This window comes from Phyllostomus hastatus, unplaced genomic scaffold (genome assembly GCF_019186645.2).
Source record: "Phyllostomus hastatus isolate PE091 unplaced genomic scaffold, TTU_PhHast_1.1 phas_contig_150, whole genome shotgun sequence".
NCBI classification, from domain to species: Eukaryota; Metazoa; Chordata; class Mammalia; order Chiroptera; family Phyllostomidae; genus Phyllostomus; species Phyllostomus hastatus.
Window position 1 is genome coordinate 32,316,349 of NW_025333611.1, and position 20,538 is coordinate 32,336,886.

Here is a 20,538-nt window from a genome sequence, read left to right on the forward strand (position 1 = left end):
AATATAGAATTTTAAACCCAGCTAACCTTGAGGAGTAACATCAAGAATTCGGTTCATAACCTCCCAGACAGCAACTTAGATTTAAAGCACCTTCAGTAACAGTTTTCCACTAACTGGGATGCACGACACAGCACTACTCAACAACTGGCAAACCACTGACACCACTTCGCCCCAACTGCCGTGGCTCAGTTGGTTGGGTGTCATCCTGCAAAGCGGAAGGTAGCCAGTTTGATTCCTGGTCAGAGCACGTATAAGAGGCAACCAATACATGTTTCTCACATCAATTTATCTCTCCCTTCTCTTCCTCCCTTCCCCCCTCTCTAAAAATAAATAAAACTTTCAAAAAATTATTCACGTCACTTTAAACAACTAGTCACTGTATGTAAACTCTTTCAATTAACTTTATTGAATAGGCAAATTGATTAAATTAGCACAGTTCAAACGATTGTTTGCATGGGTTACAAATGATTTTTTTTTACAGGAATAAAATTGTGAAAATTACAAACTGTAAAAAGAAAGACAAATCTTGTCTCTGCCATTTCAGAGGAGCAAGATTTAACACAGCACATTGAAGATCAATACATATTTGAATTTGAGAACAAGAACTTAATGTTACAATATTATACACTACTTTACAAAATTAAAATTTCTATATAAGGATTATATTTGTAATAGTTAACAAAATCTTGAAATCACATTTGGTGGTCCCCTAGATAATAGCTGTTATGAATCTTTGATTAGAAGAAATAAATCTTTTATTCTAATTATTGTAAAACAGTCTATTAGACTCAATACATTACATTAAAGCAAAACAGTGCCAACTAAAATAAATGGTACAGCTTGAGTGAATATTAATATGTCAGACTTACAGAAATGTTATTTTAAAAATCCTAGAAATTAGAAAAATAGAGTACTTTTTACGGTCGAACTGCCATACTCTGATTTAAATACCAAGATTGCCCTTGTCTGTTACTTTAGTAGTTGTAGATCTGTAGAAAATTCAAGGATCTTTCATAATTTACAACTACAATAAAAAAAAATATGGCATAGTGGAAATTAGTTGCTTTGCATAAAAAAGTAATACAAGATGACATAAGTGCCCTTCTGCAAAAACAAAAAACAAAAAAAACCCTAACTAAAAAGCACTTCAATATTGCAAAAAATAATTGCTTAATATCAATATCTCCGAAAGGTTCATCTGTTCCCTCATTATCTAGAGAACAAATATTGTGAATCCTAACTGAAGTCATGGTTCTTAATGACCTGGCTATTATAAAATTATTCTAGATTGCACATGTTACACAATATCTAAAATAAATTTTTAAAGTAAAATTTTAAAAGTAAATTTGTGAAATATACTAACAAAGCATGTAGCAATAACAAGAGCCATACCCACACAGGGATGAAGTGAGGCACAAGGAAGATTACTGTCCCTAGAAGCACAAACTTTTCCCTCTGGACGTTCTTTACTACAATTAAGAAAGGACCTACAAATATCAACATTCAAAATTCACATTAAGAAGAGAATTTTAGTTAAGAAACATCAGTGCATAATAATGACTGTTTCTTTCAAAGAGGGGAAATGTAAATTTTGATTTGCTACAGTTTGAAAACTGCTCCCTAATAAATGAAGCAGCTTTCAAGAATATTTCCAGTTCAATGTACAACTTGCATACTGAAAAATTAATCATAACACTGCTTAAGGGAGATGATATCTTTATAAAACACAATTAATTATTCTTGTCCTGCTAATAAATAGTAGTGTATACTCTAGTGGGACCTGCTTTTTCCCTATCCCAAACAACTCATTTAAGTCAGCTCATATTGCTGTAAACCTGATAGTTATTTCATTGGTGATCATATGAGACCAAGATTGTAAACACATTTTTCTAACCCATGAAAACAAACAAAAATCTTTTCATCAAGTATTACATATGAACATCTTTAATAAGTTCATATTCAAGATATATCTGTGAAAACTGGGCCAAACTCTTTTAAAGATATTCCCTCACAGCACTTTAAATATACAGATGTATAATTTACCTATTTGTAAACAAAATTCACTTTAATGGTTTTGACTATAATATTTCTCTGGCTGAATCAAAAAAGCAGTCTTTTGAGCATGTTCAGAAATCAAGTTTCTTTCATAACTTCAATCTTCTGAATTTGTGTAATCTTAATACCCATCAAATCAAACAGCAGTATTCATGCTTTAAGAAGTTTTACTATCCAAGAATAAACATCTTATGAGCGGCTTTCAATTTCATTATTAAAACTCCTCAGAAAAATGTTACTGATGTATTTTAGACAGCGTTTAAGAAAACTTTTAATTTCTCTCATTCATATTCATTTCACCAATATAACACTTTTATTATATATCATAGAGCAGACAACACCACCCACTCAAAGGATCAAGGAAACTAAGGTTTCTCATCTCCCTTATGTCATTGCCAGTCCCAGCATATACACTGAAGACAGCTCACGTTCTTTTCACTGCGGAGTAAGATAGTGTCTCCAACTCTTCTGCAGTCAAATCAGAAAACCACTGAATTAGTTTTCACATCAAATCAAGGTGATTTTGTTCAAGTATTGAGAATACTGACAAATTTTAAAGCTTGACTGTTATTTCATAATCTTCTTTTCAAGCTAGACCAGAGTTAGTTTACTCTAGTTTTAGTTCAGTTAACATGATGATCCTTTTTCTTCCTTAATTAAGAATAAAACAGGTATGGGGAAATAGATTCTAGTTTTTCTATATACTATTTACTTCTGACAATTTTTTTTTACTTTAGAAAGATCATTATCACTTGATTTGTAACTTCCCTGCAACATGTAGTCTTGTGAGGTTTTAAATGCAGCAGCCAAAAATTGAGAAAATAGAGAGAGAGAGAAAGAAAAAAATATACATTTGGAACACATAAGTCTTTGTTTCACAAAATGCTCTTTGCCTCTGCAATATTGTCTCATCTTATTTCAATCCTTAACAACTCAAACATAATTGGCAGCAAAGAAAAAAGGTATCCAATCGTATTTAGGGATATTCTGATTTGGAGTACAGTATTTCAGAGTTGCATGTTCGATTCTCTGCTATAGTCCTGTATTTGCTATAGTTTGTTGAAATCACAGTGAGAACATGTAATCATCACATCAGTCCACAAACCTCACAGAAGAGGAAGGTATTTCCTTAGAAATAACTAAGCCAAATACCTTCACTTGTTCATTTATTCACTTGCTGTTGTATATGCAAGAGGAATTCATAATATGATAATGCAGATTCTGTTCTGTCTTCTACCATGTTTTGGAGGAAGTTTGCTTTCACTGGACTCTCATCCCTTAGGAATAAAAGGAAAATATTTATATACATTAGATAAAATATAATAGTAAAATAAATATAGGATTTGTCACAATGCTTATGACATACTGTTTACTTAACAACTGGATATAAAGCATAATTCAGTAATGTTTGAACAGTCTTTTTATTTTTTTCTATATTCTTCTAAAGGGTTTATTTAAGCAATAGGTCACATATATCTATGACTCAAAACAAGTATTTGCAAGGTCAAACAAACTGTTTTACTATTAGCAAATGAAAATTCAACTTACCTTATTACATAAAGTATTGGGAAAAATGGTCTTTGTTCTCGAAGCCAAGAGATGAAAGCTATTGTTCTGGCAGATTCTGGTGTATCAAGTTCCGGAAGGTCTGTCTATTAAACAGAAACCAGCAACATTCAGCTCACTCTAATCATATGTATCACCTACAGTAACTCTCAAATTTTATCATGTACAGTAGTACCCCGTTATCCATGGGAGATGCATTCCAAGACCCCTAGCTGATGTCAGAAATCACAGATAGTACTGAACCCTATGTTTTTCCCATACACACATACATACCTTTTCACTTAAAGGAAGGAAGCACTTTACAGCTTCTTTTTGGCATATCCAAATTGCCAGCAGCACTACTCTTGCACTTTGAGGCCATTAGTAAGTAAAATAATGGGCTCCTTGAAAACAAGCACTCTGATGCCCTGACAGTCGATCTGATAACTGAGACGGCTACCAAGTGACTACTGGGCAGGTGGCGCATACAGCGTGGGTACATTGGAAAAGGGATGACTCACATCCCAGGCAATGAAGAGAGATGGTGTGGGATTTCATGATGCAATTCAGAACAGCACACAACTTAAAACTTATAAATTGTTTTAAATTTATTTCTGGAATTTCCCATTTAATATTTTCAGACCATGGTTGGCTGTGGGTAACTGAAACCGTGGACAGCAAAACCACAGATAAATGGGGGACTGCTGTATCGAAGCACCTGGGGATCTTACTGAAATTACAGATACAGATTTAGGAGGTCTGGAGAGGAGCTTGAGGTTCTGCATACCACAATTTTCTAGTAAGGGGTGGATAAACTTCTTGAAGACCCAGATGGTAAACACTTTAGGTCTGCAGGTTGTTTAGTCTCTGTTGCAACTACTCAACCCTGCCATTGTTCCACTAAAGCAGCCAGACAATATACATGTGACTGAACATGGCTATGTTCCAAGAAAACTTTATTTACCAAAACAGGGCCCTGGCCGGGTAGCTCAGGTGGTTAGAGCATCACCCTGAAAGCCAAAGTGTGGGTTCAATCCCAAGTCAGGACACATACGAGAATCAACCACTGAATGCATAAATAAGTGTAGTAACAAATCAGTGTTTCTCTCTCTCCCCTCCTTCCTCTCTCTCTCAAAAATCAATAAATTAAAAAAACAAAAAACAAGTAGCAGGCCCTCTTGGGCATAGTTTGCTGAGCCCTCATCTAGAAGAACATTCTAACTCTTCTCTTCATTTTATTATGACACTTAGAACTAACTGGTTTCTTCGGGCAGCTGTCACAAATACAACAATATCTTATTTCCTCATTAAAATGTCTAGTCATTCAGGCCACTAGTTTTACTCAAAGCCCAAAGCTCCTGCTAATCCTAGCTATAATCCTGACATATTTTTTAATTTAATTTTTTTAATTTATTGATTTCAGAAAGAGAGAGAAACATCGACTTATTGTCCCACTCATTTATGCATTCATTGGTTGTTTCTTGTATGTGCCCTGACTGGGCATTAAACCCACAACCTTGGTGTATCGGGATGATGCTCCAACCAACTGAGGTATCTGGCCAAGGCCTGACATTTTTTTAAGTACAAGAATCTCCTTATGACTTCTCTGAATGGAATTAAACCCATAAAAATGAAAAAATGCTGACATAAAACACATACTCCAAAGTTGCTGACAAACTAGTAGGAACTAAAAAAATACAACACTAAATAAGACCATGTTATAATTAATTCTCACTTTTCAATTTAAAACTATCCAAATGCAATATAATTTAACAAATGACTTCTCATGGATTATTTCAATTACTCTTCTCTAAGCAACAACATTCTTAATTTACAAATGAGACTGTTAGTTACTTGTCCAAGGTCACAGAGCTAGTGATAGAGTCCATTATTACTTTCTTCAATAATCAATAGTGATCCAATTGACACTGATCACAAGTCATTTGCTTATGTGGCAATTATCTTAGTTCTCACTGCAAAGCAGCAGTTGAAAGAACCCTGTCGAAGAACAATGAAATCTCATGCCTGAAACACGCACAACAAAAAAAACAACAGCAAAAGCCATGAACTGATGCTAATAGCAGCAAGCTATTTCTTTTTCTTTTTGCCATCAATGAAATCCATTACTTTCTCTGAAGAAATAGTGTACTACCAGACACATAACAGCAGATAAGTCATCAGGATGATCACTTCATAAATTAGATAAATGTCTAATCACTATGTTGTACACCTGAAACTAATATAATACTGTATGTCAACTATAACTGAAAAAATTTTAAAAATTGAAAAAAGATAAGTCAATGATCAAAATAACCTATAAAATGCCTTTAAAACATAAAATGAGTATTTTCAATTGAAAGAGAATCTGTGAGGACATTTTCTTTTTTGAAAAACTTTAGTATTATGCTATGATTTCGAAATGGACTATTTGAGTTTTTTGCCACGTTTGAAATGCCCTTTAAGTGCATTACAATCATTCTAAGACAGTCTTACCATAGTATGTGGAATTGATGCATAGCTTTGAACTCCCAGAACTTGGCTGAGAAAATTCTGTCCACAATTTTTTCCAACCCAAAGCATCAGCACCTGGGGACAGGAAGAAAATCATTTTGAGATGTAGATTAAGGGTGAGTTGTTGACTCATCTTTCCCACCGATAATGTTTTAAAAGATCAAAATGATTAGTAAGTTTAGTGATAATGTGGAGCCTTCATCTGAACTAATTAATAACTATTGACCAAGATGAGACATTTTATGCTTAGTATGACAGGAGGCTATGGAAGGAGAAGGTGGCTGATACAAAAAATATATAGATTAAACAGCATATAATCTGTTCAGGAAGACAGATATCAAGGGTCATGAAGGCACGGCAGAGTACAGACCGAAGGCTCAGAATCAGACGGGCTACTCACAGAGCCGGCGTCCATGAGAAAAGCTCCGTCCCTACTCAGCTTCTCCACTGAAAGCTGAAGAATAGGCGGCTGAGGTATAGTTCGGTCATTGATGTTGAGTGCTCCCTGAGGAATGAAACAGAATTAAAGCTTTTAGATTCAATTGTAATATGGAGTCACAATTAACCAAAAAATGTTTACACAATCATTCATATTTAAATATAAAAAAAGGTGAGGAAGATAGTTATCACTTATTGAAACAAAGCCACTGTGAAACCCCAATAAAGCCAATACAACAGCTTCTGATCTATTATTTTAAAAACTAATACAATAAATGCAATCGATATCCATGTATCTTGGACAGGATAATCATTTTCCTGAAAGAAAATGATTGGTGAGATTCACAGAAAGCCTGGAATTTAGTTAGTGATCACGGCGGACAACCTGGCCTGGGGATGTGCACATCCTGTGGGAAGATAAGAGCGTAACACAATCAAGAGTTTAATAGTCTACTATCTATTGAGGCCAGAAATGGAAGTTTCTCATTTATAATACTGTTATCTGAAAACACACACGCACCTTTAAATATTCATAACTATCTATTTGTCAGACCTCTGGCTGCAGGACTTGTGGGGAGCAGGAGAGATTGTAAACCAAATATGGCCCATCAGAAATTCCCCCTAGGTTTTTTAACATGAACTAAGAAAAGAGGGCCTTTTCCCTGGCTGGCGTAGCTCAGTGGATTGAGCATGGGCTGGGAACCAAAGTGTCCCAGGTTCGATTCCCAGCCAGGGTACATTCCTGGGTTGCAGGCGATAACCCCCAGCAACCGCACATTGATGTTTCTCTCTCTCTCTCTCTCTCTCTCTCTCCCCCCCTTCCCTCTCTACAAATAATAAATAAAATCTTAAAAAAAAAAAAAAAAAAAAGAAAAGAAAAGAGGGCCTTTTCTCTCTCTGGTGGTAGAGAAGGGAAGACATCAGTGGCTGTTTTCTAGTCATGTAGAGAGAGGGCTGATCTGAAAGAACGAGGTAACACAGAGAGAGACTGAGTGGGAGCCAACCCTGAGACCAGCTCCACCCTGCCAGCTCCCGTGGTTTGTGTCTGAGCGCCGCCGGCCGCTATCCTCCAGAAGCTTGGCCAGACACACACTCGCTGACATGCTAATGGTGCTTGTCTCTGAATGCAACTACTGGGTGTTTTTCTCCTCCTTCCTTCTGGTGGCTTCCATATTATAGACATACAATATATCGCATTTATATTTTTATGTTAACTTGCCATTTCTAATGTGAAAAAAAGTAGGCCCAACTATTTGAACTTGTCAAACACAGGATTAATCTTGAGTTATTATTCTGTAATACAAACTAATAGTGTTTTCAACAGCTCTCATTTGCCAAAAGTTACCACAAGTTTCATAGGCATTTTTTCCCTTCTATATGCAAGATATTTTAAATTCTTTAAATTTTGAAGGGTTTTAACCAAAATATTGCTTGCAACATCCTAATTTGATCACAATTTTAAAAAGAAAGTTTATAACTTAATATTTTTGTGCTTGGGATTTTAACTCAGGTAAATTTCCTACTGCGGACAATGTCACAACTTAGATAAGAAAATTTTCTGTAATTTAAGAACACTGTTACACTGAACATTGACCTGGGGTGTTTAGATGTATTTGGATTCTCAGGATGCTCCTTTTAGATAAATCTGTTTACAGAAATGAATCCTAGGTTGTTCTGGTCAATCTGACAATCCCTTTATTTATTTAGATCTGGCTCTAGAGATAAATAAAGGCACCATTTTCAGGAGTTTCCCAAAACCAAAATTTCTTTTCATAGACCTAGTAAAGGAATAAAATAAACAGCTTAAAAACACTTTGCTCATTTCTGCATTGGACTGAATATAATTAGGTTCATAAGCCTTCAAGGCCACTAAAAAATGAATTAATCTTACCTCATCTGAAAGATTGTCAACTCTGTACAAATTGGGGTGAGTTGTGAGCATCAGGTGAACCAAGGGCTGGTTTTTCACTTGACACATAGCAAAAATGCGTTCATCTAGACGTGCATTTGTCCCAGTCTGGAATGATTTCTGTAACAAAAAAACCACCCAACCAAAAAATAGGTATTTAAAAAATACTTGTAAAACGTTGCAAATATCAGTTGTTAAAAAAAAATCTTCAGACAAAATCAGCAAATTTGCTGTTAATCATTCTTTGAAATATATCTTTTGAGAAGACGCACACAGGTACTGTTCCCACCTAAAAGTCTTGAGAAATTAATGACCTAACATGGCAGTCATTTGATCTCTCTGGTGTCTGTTTCCTAATCACAGTGAAATAAATCTAAAGACTCTATCTATCATGTAGTGATAATGACATAAAAACAAACACAAGAAGGGTAACGTTGCACTACAGATGACAAACTAAATATACCTATGTGAAAATAAAATAAATACATATATGAAGAACCAAAGATCTACATGGTCTATAAATGCAGGGTGAAAACCAATGGTGGTTAACTTCCCTTGTTTCTCTCACAGTTAGAGAAATTAAACAATGCACAAAGTTTACATACAAACCAGGAAAAATAATAATACACATAAGAACAACTGCTTATCAGAATAGAATTTAATAGGTAATTGTAAGTTTTAATTGATATATTAGCTTCATGGAGAATAATGAAGGATTTTTTGGCAAAGATTTTATTTGTTTTTTAGAGAAAAGGGAAGAGAAGGAGAAAGAGAGGGAGAGAAACACAGATGTGCAAGGAGAAACACTGATCTGTTGCTTCTCGCAAGCCCACAACTGGGGACCTGGCCCACATCCCAGGCATGTGCCCTGAGTGGGAATCAAACTGCAGTCTTTCAGTTTGCGGAACGGCGTCCAACCCACTGAGCCACACCAGGCAGGGCAGAGAATAATGAAATTTTGAGGTAAGGTTTTAAGCATTCCTAGTGATGGAAAGGAATAAAAAGAGGCGGAGAGATAACAATAATGAAATTATGCCTTAAAACAAGCACATTAACTGTGAATACAGGAGACCTTAAAAGGCTCTTAGGATATTTTAAATTGGTATGTGGATAGACACTGACAAAAAATAAAGAGTACTATGGAAAATGGAAGAAGGAGAGTTTCATTTATACATTCAAAAAATATTTACTTAGTGCCTACCATGTACTAGGAACTGTTCTAAGTGCTGGGACAAAGTGATGAATGAAAAAGATAAAAACCCTGTGTTCATGGACAAAAACCCTAGTAAGGGAGAAGTAAGTAGCAAAACACAGTGTGTCAGGTGTTAGTGCATGTTAGGGTCCTTGCCCTCAGAAAACTTAGCTGCAAAAAGTTATATGTGCAATGTTTACAGGGCTCAGTGGATAAATATTTTGCCTTTTGACATTTTCACTGCGTTAATTTCCAGTTTTGATTTTCTTACTTGTTTAAGGAGAGCCAACACAAAGAGTGGAAAGAGCCGCAAAGAAAAAGGAACCATGAGCCCGGGCTGGTGGCCACTGAGGACAGAAGAGCGGTAGGCTGAGAGGGAGTCGATGACGGCATTCACGAGGGCGTCCCGTGCGTCGCTCAGACTGGCAGTCACAGACCTGTCCACAGCTAGCAGAGGCGGGGCAGGAACGAGAGAAAAGTAAAACGGCAGTTTAACTCCCCCACAAAACAGAAAAACCTGTTTTCAATTATACAAATTCTCTCTTCAATTTATCACGTATGCGAGGAGCCAAACGTAGCAGTGAAAAACAGATACTTTGGAGAATCCAGCCAAAGTCTGTAGAAATGCTGCTCTGCTATTTCCTAGCTGTATGACAATTTGGCAAGTAACTTAACCTTCATAAGCCTCAGTTGTTTTATCTGTAAAGTAGGAAAACTGCACTTCATAGATTCTAAGATGTTATTCATTGTAATCCACTATTTTATTTACCACTGAGAAAGAAAAACTCTGCAATTAAATATACATGCATTTTTATTTTTTACTTCTTCTTATTATTTGGAGAGACAGAGCAACACCAACTCGTTGTCCCACTTCCCCGTGCATTCATTCATTCATGCTTGTATGCGCCCTGACCCAGGATCAGAACCACAACTTTGGCATGTTGGGACAATGCTCCAACCAACTGACCCATCCAGTCAGGGCCAAACATACATGCTTTTTCAATACAGAAAATTTTTCTTACATTTATTGAAAGAACTCTTCAAGGGTTACTTGTGTTCATCATCTGTCACGCTATTCTATATACACACATTCTGCGCACTCAAAAGTTTTTCTCAACACGAAAAACACTACACTTGTTTGGAAAACCTCTCACACTACTACTAAACTCAATTCATGTGGTACCAAAAATACACCCAATTAAGTGATATTATTAACTACTAAGACCAAATTTGTACACAGCGCAAGAAAGGGTGAAGACTACTGTTACCTGTCAACAATAACTCTAAGACTTCATCCATTTAAGACAACCTGATTTTGATAAAATGTGAAAAATGTGCATGTTGGAGTCAACCAAATTTAGTAACAGTGAAGAAAACTGTTATGAAGATTTTTTTAAAAATCCATAATACTGTCTGATAATATATTATAGTTGTTGGTGATAATAATAAAGATACTTATAATGATAATACTGTTACCGAAAAGTATTGGTTAAAAAATAAATGCAGTGACTCTCAAATTCCTTCAGTCAGAATCTTTAACTTTTAACAATATATGAGAATACTAAAATTGGTTTGGACCCTTTACCCAGGCTCCATTAAAGAAAAAAATTTCCCGGTAAGAAATGAAAAAAAAAATGGGTTAATATACCAATTATAGGCAGATCTAAGTTTGAAGCAAATGTATTCACTGACTTGCCTGGAGGAGAAAAAGAGCAAGAACTAAAATGATTTTAAGCTCTGTGTGTTTGAGAAAGGGACCAGAAAAAAGGCAGGAAGGCAACCACCGTGAAGATATGAACAAATTTTCTGCGGGCCCACAGGGTCTGGCCACAGCCGCACACTCGTGTGGAACAGTGGTGGGGGTGCAGCCCGGGTGCCACAGCTCCAGGCTGGTGACCTTCACAGTGCCATCTCTGTAACCCGTTATGGAGCTCATTAAAAAAGCTACTAGCTGCTAATACCAGACATGATGTGAAAAATGGTTACTTTAAGTCCACAGTAGACAGATTATGAGGCAGAAAGCAGTTCAGTGCTGCCTAAGGCCGATGGGGGAAGGAGGAGGAAGTGGGCTGTCAATACACACAAGGCTCTTTGGGGGGCTGATAGAAATATTTTTAAATTAGATTGAGGTGATGGCCACACAACTCTGTAAACATACTAAAAAAAATGGATTTGTACACTTAAATTGGGTTAAATGATAAATTATATAAATTGTATCCCAATAAAGCTGTTTAAATTTATCTGCAAAACATTTACAATAGGTGACAACAATTCTTACCCATATTGGCCAATAACCCTGAAATTGCTTGAACGTCAGCTCCAAGAAAAACCTCGTTCAGAGTTGAAACTACTGGCAGACACAAAGTATGAACACGAATTCTCCTTTCACCTTTGGGGAAACACAAAAATGATAGTAAGAGACAGCTATATTTTAAAAGTTTATATTAAAGTCATTTCTTTTCGATCTAAAACCAAATAGGGATAAATAGTAAGTACAGATAGTATCAAAACTTTAATGTGAAGACTAAAGTTTGATTTATTTTTTACTATGAAATTCTTTTTGTTTAATGTATTGCTGAAAAGACAACAGAGATGGTATTCAAATGATGGTAACATGCTAGCTTTCAAAAAATCTTTTCTGAACTTTTTTTGTTAATTTATCTACTTTGTAATAAAAATTGAGTGTGTGTATATCTATATACACATGCAAATATATATGACAACACTACTCCAAAATGTGCTCTGTGTCTTTTTTAGCTGTTGTTTTATTTATTTTTAGAGAGATATATCAATTTATTATTACACTTTATGCATTCATTGGTAGATTCTTTTTTTTAAGATTTTATTTATTTATTTTTAGAGAGAGGGGAAGGGAAGGAGAAAAGAACATGTGTGGTTGCCTCTTGCCTCACTGGGGACCTGGCCAGCAACCCAGGCATGTCCCTTGACTGGGAATCGAACCAGTGACCCTGCCTGGCCAAGACTTGAGTCTGTGTTTTGATATTCAAAGTCCAGAAATAAATCTTACACTTTCTCTTTAATCACAGAAGAAAAAAATTTAAAATTGACTAATAGTCATAATACTTTCTCTCTGATAATTTAACCATAACAAAAATCAACAAATACAAGAAACAAAAATGAAAAACTTTTGACAACCATCAAATATAAAACATTATGTCAACCTTTAAAAACTTTCTGATCAGCAAGACCTTGAACACCAGAGAAAAGAACAAAAACCTAGAGATGAAAATTATAATCTAAGACTAATGAAAATATACATATGAGAAACTCATATAAATCACTTTTAAAGAGAAGAAATGTCTGCATAAAAGGGTAATACTGTTTAGAGCTCCTATTCTAGATAAAGGCTGAAATGAAATGGGCACTTGAGGGAGATACAAATCAGTAAAATCTTTCTTAATAGCAATCAGACAATACCAAGATTTTTTAGACAGTTCATCTCTACATTCTGTATTTCCAATTCTAGGAATCCATCTTAGGGAAATTGTTACAAACAACAGATCTGTGTACATACATATAAATCATAATCACACTTTCATAAAACAACCTAAGCCTCTGACAATAAGTATATGTAAAGATACCTAACAGTAGTTATTAGGGAAACACAAAATAAAACTAAAAGAGATACTATACTTTATTTAAATGATTAAAACAAAAACCTCAAATTAAAAAAAAAAAGAAAGCCTGAACACTGAAAACAGCAAATCCTGGTGAGGATGCAGAGCAGCTGAAGCTCTCGCATGCTGCCGGTGGGAATGCAAAATAGTGCAGCCACTTTGGGATCAGTTTGGCAGGTTCTCAGGGTTAAACATATACTTAACACACAACCCAGCAATCTGTCCCCTAGCTATTTAGCCAAGTGAAATAAAAACTCATGCTCACACAAAATCTGTACATATATATTTAGAGGGGCTACATCTGAAATTGCCCAAAACTCAAAACATCCCAAATGGACCTCAACTGGAAAGTGAACAAACAAACTGGGTACAATGGAATACTCCTTAGGAATAACAAGTAACAAACCACTAGTTGGTGAATAACACAGAGGAACCTTGGATACACTATGCTACGTGAAAGAAGCCAGGTATAAAAAGATGCCTGCTGTAGGACTCCATTCGTACGACATTCTTGCAAAGACCAACTACAGGGTCAGAAAACCGATCAATGATTGCCAGGAGGTGGGGGTGGGAGAGAGGCTGACTATGAAAACATGAGGAGGGTTGTCTGAGTTCTTCTTAAATTCTGGACAATCAATAGGCAGAAAAGGGACTGGGACGTCCTTATCTCATATAAACATGATATCAAGAGATAGAAATCTATCTTTTATATTTATGGTGTGCTGTTTTGATTTTAGAGGGGATATAAATGTGAGTAGACATAGCATGAAAATACTCCTGAAACTTTAAGGAGGTAAAACAGTAGGTGAGAGTGGTAAGTCTTTAACATAAAAAATTAAATTTAGCCAGCCTTCACATCATTTTTAGGACAAAACACATTAACTTGCTTTCTAGTTCTCCTTACTTAACATCACTATATAACATACTATTACCTCCGAAGAAGAGAGAGTTTACACAAGCCATAGAATACAGGACCAAATCAAAAAACTTACCTCTGTCACAACATCGTTCTTACAGTGAACAATGCTGGACTGTACACTTAAAAATCTGTTACGAAGGTAGGTCTCATGGTGGGTGTTTTTTGGTACAATGAAAAGCCCAACAACGCACCTTTGCTGGACGTATACAAGAGCGCCGACTGAAAGGACACCAACTGAGTGTCCGTAAGGCTCTCTTCCACAGACATCTGCACCGCATACCCAGCATCGGGGTTTACGTTGGGCAAGGAGAGTAAGTCTGTTGACCGAACAAAGAAGTTCCCATGGAAAGTGTGAATGGAAAGACCTAGAAGAAAAAAATATCAAAATGATTTATATACACTACACATGGGTATTTACATTTTACTTTGGTCACTTATCAAACTGGCACACAATAAATTAAAAAAGTTTAGATATGATATTGTGGTTTATAATAAGAAATAGATATTTGGTCTTTACCCATTTCTGGCACAGAGCTCCTAAAACCCTTAGAATTTCCCAAGTAATGAGAGTCATAAAAGTGTTTTTTGCTATGTTAATGAGGTGACATTTAGAAAGCACCCATATCATCTAAGGTGGGGGGGCTGGTTGCCAAAACTTTAAGTGGACCCCTTTCGCTCAACACACATCCAAGGGAGGGTAAAGAGGCTGGAGGTTGAATCAATCACCAATAGCCAATAATTTTCTAGCAAATTAATGGAACCTAAGTAGGGATTCATCGAAACTTCCAATCTATTACCAGACAATGAGAAGCACAGGCAACAACCTGGATTCAAAATTAGCTTCTGAAGTGTATGTGTGTATTTCGGTGAGGGAGTTCAAGGGCCTTAACCTTTGGGATCTGATGCTATTTTCAGGGAGATGGTATCAGAATTGAGGCAACTGCTTGGTGGTATGGGAAAAACCAACCCACACATTGGAACTGGGAGCAGAATGGTATTAGGAATACACAGTATTTAGTGAGGGTGAGGGAAGGCTAAGAGATATCTTCTTAAATGAAGGCAAGGATTCAAATTTTCAAAAAACTTTTTGGAAGGGTAAGTTGGCAATATCTACCAAAATTCTAAATGAATACTTACTTTAACCCTAGTAATTCCATACCTAAGAATTTATCCTAAAGATACACTCATTCAAGTGCCAAATTATACATTTAAAAAAAATTAAGCAGTACTATTTTTATGTTATAATGAAAAATCAGAAATATCCTCAGTGCCAATCAATAGTAAAACACTAAACTGTGATTTGTACATTCTACTGAATACTAGTAGAAATTTAACAAAATGAGAGAAATCTATATACATGAGTATTAATGGATCTTCAAGATTTGCTGAAAACATGAACAACGTCACATAAAAATCAGGAGTGATATCTCAGGAGCAAGAGGTCCCAGCCCCACACCAGGCCCCCCAGACCAGGGTTCCAGTGCCAGGAATGTAAGTCTACATAACTTCTGGCTCTAAAAACTAGTGGGGAATGAGGCTCTGGAAGACAGAAACTTCTAGAATCTCAGGCAGTTCCTCTTAAAGGGCCCACACACAGACTTACCTAGACCCATTCCCTGTGGGCTCCTGCGCTGGGGCAGCAGACTGAAAGACATCAGAGACACATGGGGAAGGAACTAAAGGGTCCAGCATCACAGCGTGAGCTGGGGGTCAGCTTTCACCCAGACAGAAGTGCTGGCAGAGGCCAATGTTCCTGTTCTGAGCCCTGCCACTACAGAGCCACAGAGCCACAGAGCTGATGGGTGGGCACCGTATCTGAGATTCCACCAAACTGGCTCACACTGTCTCATGCTGGTGATTCTCTGAGGCCCTGCTCCACCCAACTTAAGGCCCAGCAGAGCTGTTTCCAGGGGCAGGCATGTGCCCAGAGAGTCCCAAACAAGCCCACCCCAAGACACATCATTATTAAAATGCCAAGGAGAGAATCTTAAAAGCAACAAGAAAAAACCAGTTAGTTACCTACAAGGGAGTTCCCCTAAGGCTGTCTGCTGGTTTCTCAAAAGAAACTTTACAGGCTAGAAGGGATTGGCAAGAAATATTCAAAGTCATGAAAAACAGGGACCTGCAGCCAAGATTGCTATCATCAAAGGGCAGATAAAGAGCTTCCCACACACGAAAAAGCTAAAGGAGTATGTGACCACAAAACTAGCATTATATGAAATTTTAAAGGATCCTCTTTAAGATCATCAAAACTGAACAATAAAATGGCAACAAATACATCTATCAACAACTGAATCTAAAAACAAAATAAACAAAAAAGCAGAAGAGAAACAGAATCACAGATATATTTTGATAATTGCCAGATGGGAGTGGGCTGGGGAAACAGGCAAAAGAGGTAAAGGGATTAAGTATAAATTGGTAGTCACAGAACAGTCATGGGTATGTAAAGTATAGCACAGGGAATAGAGTAGCAAAAGAAAATATACGCATGACCTACGGACACGGACAGTGGTGTGGGGATTGCCTGAGGAAGTGTGAGGGGGACGCTGAGTGGAGGGAGACAAAAGTGAAAAAAATTGGGACAACTGTAATAGCATGAACAATAAAATATGATTAAAAAAAGTAAAATGATAAATGTAATGTAATACATTAACAAAACAAAGGGAAAAAGCCACATGATCATCTCAAAAGAAAGTACATACATATACAAGCTAATGCAAGAGGACTTCAGCTTTAACAATGATGTTATTACTCTACAAAAGGAAGTTACTACTTTTTACAAGAACAGATGCACAAGATAAAGGTATGGGTAAGCATGTCTTGCCTCCTTGCACAAGCACAGCAAAAATTACAATCAGACTACACACCAAACATCACCCAGAATCATCAGAATATCGGGCTGTATGGAAGTCTGACAACAAAGGAATTAAAGAAGCTACTACATTCATCCAGATGGGTAGGAGGGGCCAAGACAAGGAACATGCAATCACACACTCATGTATGGTGCATAAAAATTGGGAGGGATACCTTGGGAATGAGGGACCCCAGTTCCACACCAGAGCACCCAACCCAGGATTCCAGCACCAGGCAGATAAGTCCCCGTAACTTCTAGCTGTAAAAACCTGTAGGGGTTGGGGTGGCAGAAGAAACTTCGGGATTCTCAGGAGTCTCCACTTAAATGGCCCACAATAGACTTAAGACTTATACAGAGTCACTGCCTCTGGGCTTTAGCACCAGGGCAGCAGCTGGCAGGGCACCAGAAGCATATGGGGAGAAACTGAAGTGACTGGCATCAGGGAGAGAACTGGGAGACATCTTTCTCCCGGGCAAAACTTCAGAGGCTAGGCAGCGGCACTGTCCCCTCTGTGAGCCCTCCCCCACACAGACCCACAGAGCGATAACACAGGTTGCCCCACCCCAGCGATTTGCTAAGGCTCCACCACATCAATTTACTGGTATGCTTTCTACAATAAGCCACACTACTAAGACAGGGAGTCAAAGCAGCTCTACCTAATACACAGAAAAAAACACAGGGAGGCTGCAAAAATGAGGAGACAATGAAATATGGTCCAAATAGAACAAAAATGTATTAAATTAAGCACTCTGGCAAGAAGGCAAACTGTTGGTATGCTGGCCTACTCTCAAGCTCTTTATGCAAAATTAGGTACATGTAAAATAACTTATGTCCCACAAACAGAAAACGTTTTAAAAGCACCCTTAGGATATACATTTCCAGGAATGTATAGCCAGTACCTGTAGGAATAAATCATTTTTGAGGTCCACCAATCTTGAATGAATGGAACACAACAAATGGGCCCTTTAAAACATAAACACTAAAAACTATTCAAATTATTAAACAAGTTCAGCAAGGCTACAGGATACAAGATCAGTATACAAAGCATTAATTCTCTTTATATAAAGTAGCAATGAAATTTTAAAAATAATGCCATTTATAATACCATCAAAAATATTCAGGAATAAATTTAAAGGAATATAAAACTTATACTCCAAAAACTATGAAACACTGTTGAAAGAAATTAAAGAAGACATAGATAAATGGAAAGACATACCACAATTGTGGATGGGAAGACTTAATACTGTTAAGATGGCAATATTCTCCAAACTGATCTACCTATTAAATGCAATCCCTACCAAAATCCCAGCTAGTTATTTTGCAGAAGTTGACAAAATGAACCTAAAATTAACATGGAAATACAAGAGATCCAGAATACCATAATAATCTTGGGACAAAATTTAAAAGTTGATAGGACTCATACTTCCCAATCTGAAACTGACTAGAAAGCTACAATAATTGAGACAGTTTGAAATTGGGTATGAACAGGCATATAAATTAAGAGAATGAAAATCAGAACCCAGAAATAAACCCTCACATTTATGATCAACTGAATTTAACAAGGGGACAGGGTTCACAAGATAATTCAATGGGGGGAAAAATAGTCTTTTCAATAAATGATACTGCAAGAATTATATATCCACATGCAAAAGAATGAAGTCAAATACCTACCTCAAATAAAATACAAAAATTAACCCAAAGCAGCCCTGACTGGTGCAACTTAGGGGATTGATTGCCGGCCTGCAAACCAAAAGGTCGCTGGTTCATCTCCCAATCAGGCACATGCCTGGGTTGTGGGCCAGGTCCCCAGTTGAGGGTGTGCAAGACAGAACAAACTGATGTTTCTCTTGCAAATGGATGTTTCCCTCCATCTCTTCCTCTCTCCCTTTCCCTCTCTTTAAAAATAAATAAATACAATCTTTTAAAGAGCCCTAGCTACTATGGCTCAGTAGATTGAGCGCCGGCCCAAAAACCAAAGGGTCACTGGTTCTATTCCCAGTCAGGGCACATGACTGAGTTGAGGACCAGGTTCCCAGTTGAGAGCATGTGAGAGGCAACCACTTTGATGTTTCTCTCATCCTCTTTCTCCCTCCCTTCCCCCCTCTCTCTCTTAAAAAAAAAAATTAACCCAAAGTAAATCAAAGACTTAGAATATAAGAAGTATAACTATAAAGCTCTTAGGAGATGGCAAAAGTATAAAATGTTCATGATCTTGAATTTTAGCAGTGCTTTAATGCCATAACACCAAAAACATTAAAAAAGAAAAAGGGAAAAATTGATGGGACATCAAATTAAAAACAACTGTGCTGCAAAGAGTACCATTAAGAAAGTGAAAAGGCAACCTACCAAATGGAAAAAAATTTTTATAAATCATATATCTGATAGAAGCCTTCTATCTAAAAATACATAAAGAACTCCTACAACTCAGTAATAAAAAGACAAACCAAATTTTAAAATGGGAAATTAATCTGAATAGATAGTTCTCCATAGAAGACATACAGTAACCAATAATCCTAGGAAAAGATGTTCAACATCATTCATCACTAGGGAAATATAAATAAAAACCTCAATGAGTGTTGGGAACCGCCCTGCCTGGTTTCAGAAACTGTAACCCCCCCATGGCTAAGGCTGAGTAAAAAGACCTTGGGACCATAAGCCACTAAGAAACAAAGCTTATCTAGCCGGCAGGGGCACCACCTCTGCCCCCTTTACTTCATCCTGCTTGGCCCTGGGTGGATGACTGGTTAGACAATAATGGATAAGATTCCTCAAGGGAGGCATGACCTAAGACAGGCTTGGTCACGAAGGGGCCATCAGGGAAGGACTTGGGAGACTATAAAAAAGGGGTGATGGACCCTTGCCCCTTGGCTTGGCTTTGACATAGTCTGAGTCCTCATTCTGTCTGCAAGAAGTCTCCTAATCTCTTGGCTGCCTTACTTCCCCTTCCTGACTTAGGCCTGAAACAATGCTGGAGGCGGGTGGGGCCCTGTGCTGGAAAGGGTAGGTTTCTAGTTAATAAGGCCAAGAAAAGAATGCATAAAATCCTGTGAAACCCTGAGAACGCCCTCAATTTAAATGATATGGGTCCAAGCATAAAATGACTTTGTTTCCCAAAGTTTTATGGCCCTCTAACTATCTGACCCTAACTCAGAATAAGCCCTCAGAGTTCTTTGAATGTTATCTATTGTTTGATCATTACTCCCTGACAATGACTGACGAGCTTTACTTATATACCCCATATTCCTACACAAATTAAACCCAATAAAAGCCCACTGAGGGACAGGCTCAAGGCCCTTCTCCTTTGAGAGACTGGCCACCTTTCCTCCCTGAGCAGATCATGTCTTGGTAGAATTATTCTCAGCTATGTTTGGGAGAGGGGCTCTGCTGGACAAAGCTCCAACACAAATGAGATACCACATCAAATCCACTACGATGGTTAAAATAAAAAATACATCCCTGGCTGGTGTGGCTCAGTGG

At 37.2% G+C, this 20,538-nt stretch overlaps 1 protein-coding gene across 4 annotated transcripts in view; it reads right to left on the minus strand.

Annotated features, from left to right (window-relative positions):
* Window positions 1-383: 383 nt before the first annotated feature.
* The window catches only part of SEC24A (SEC24 homolog A, COPII coat complex component), a 67,716-nt gene continuing 47,561 nt past the window's right edge, over window positions 384-20,538 (minus strand). For 3 of the 4 annotated variants that reach the window (XM_045828722.1, XM_045828717.1, XM_045828705.1), the window contains exons 16-23: window positions 14,399-14,572; window positions 11,929-12,039; window positions 9,922-10,097; window positions 8,441-8,578; window positions 6,512-6,616; window positions 6,094-6,186; window positions 3,604-3,707; window positions 384-3,332 (exon numbers count right to left, since the gene is read on the minus strand). In XM_045828722.1, the coding sequence (XP_045684678.1) occupies window positions 3,218-3,332; window positions 3,604-3,707; window positions 6,094-6,186; window positions 6,512-6,616; window positions 8,441-8,578; window positions 9,922-10,097; window positions 11,929-12,039; window positions 14,399-14,572 (1,016 nt within the window). In that variant the 3' untranslated portion in view covers window positions 384-3,217. The remainder of the gene's footprint in view (window positions 3,333-3,603; window positions 3,708-6,093; window positions 6,187-6,511; window positions 6,617-8,440; window positions 8,579-9,921; window positions 10,098-11,928; window positions 12,040-14,398; window positions 14,573-20,538) is intronic. The other variant, XM_045828713.1, reaches the window with a different exon arrangement.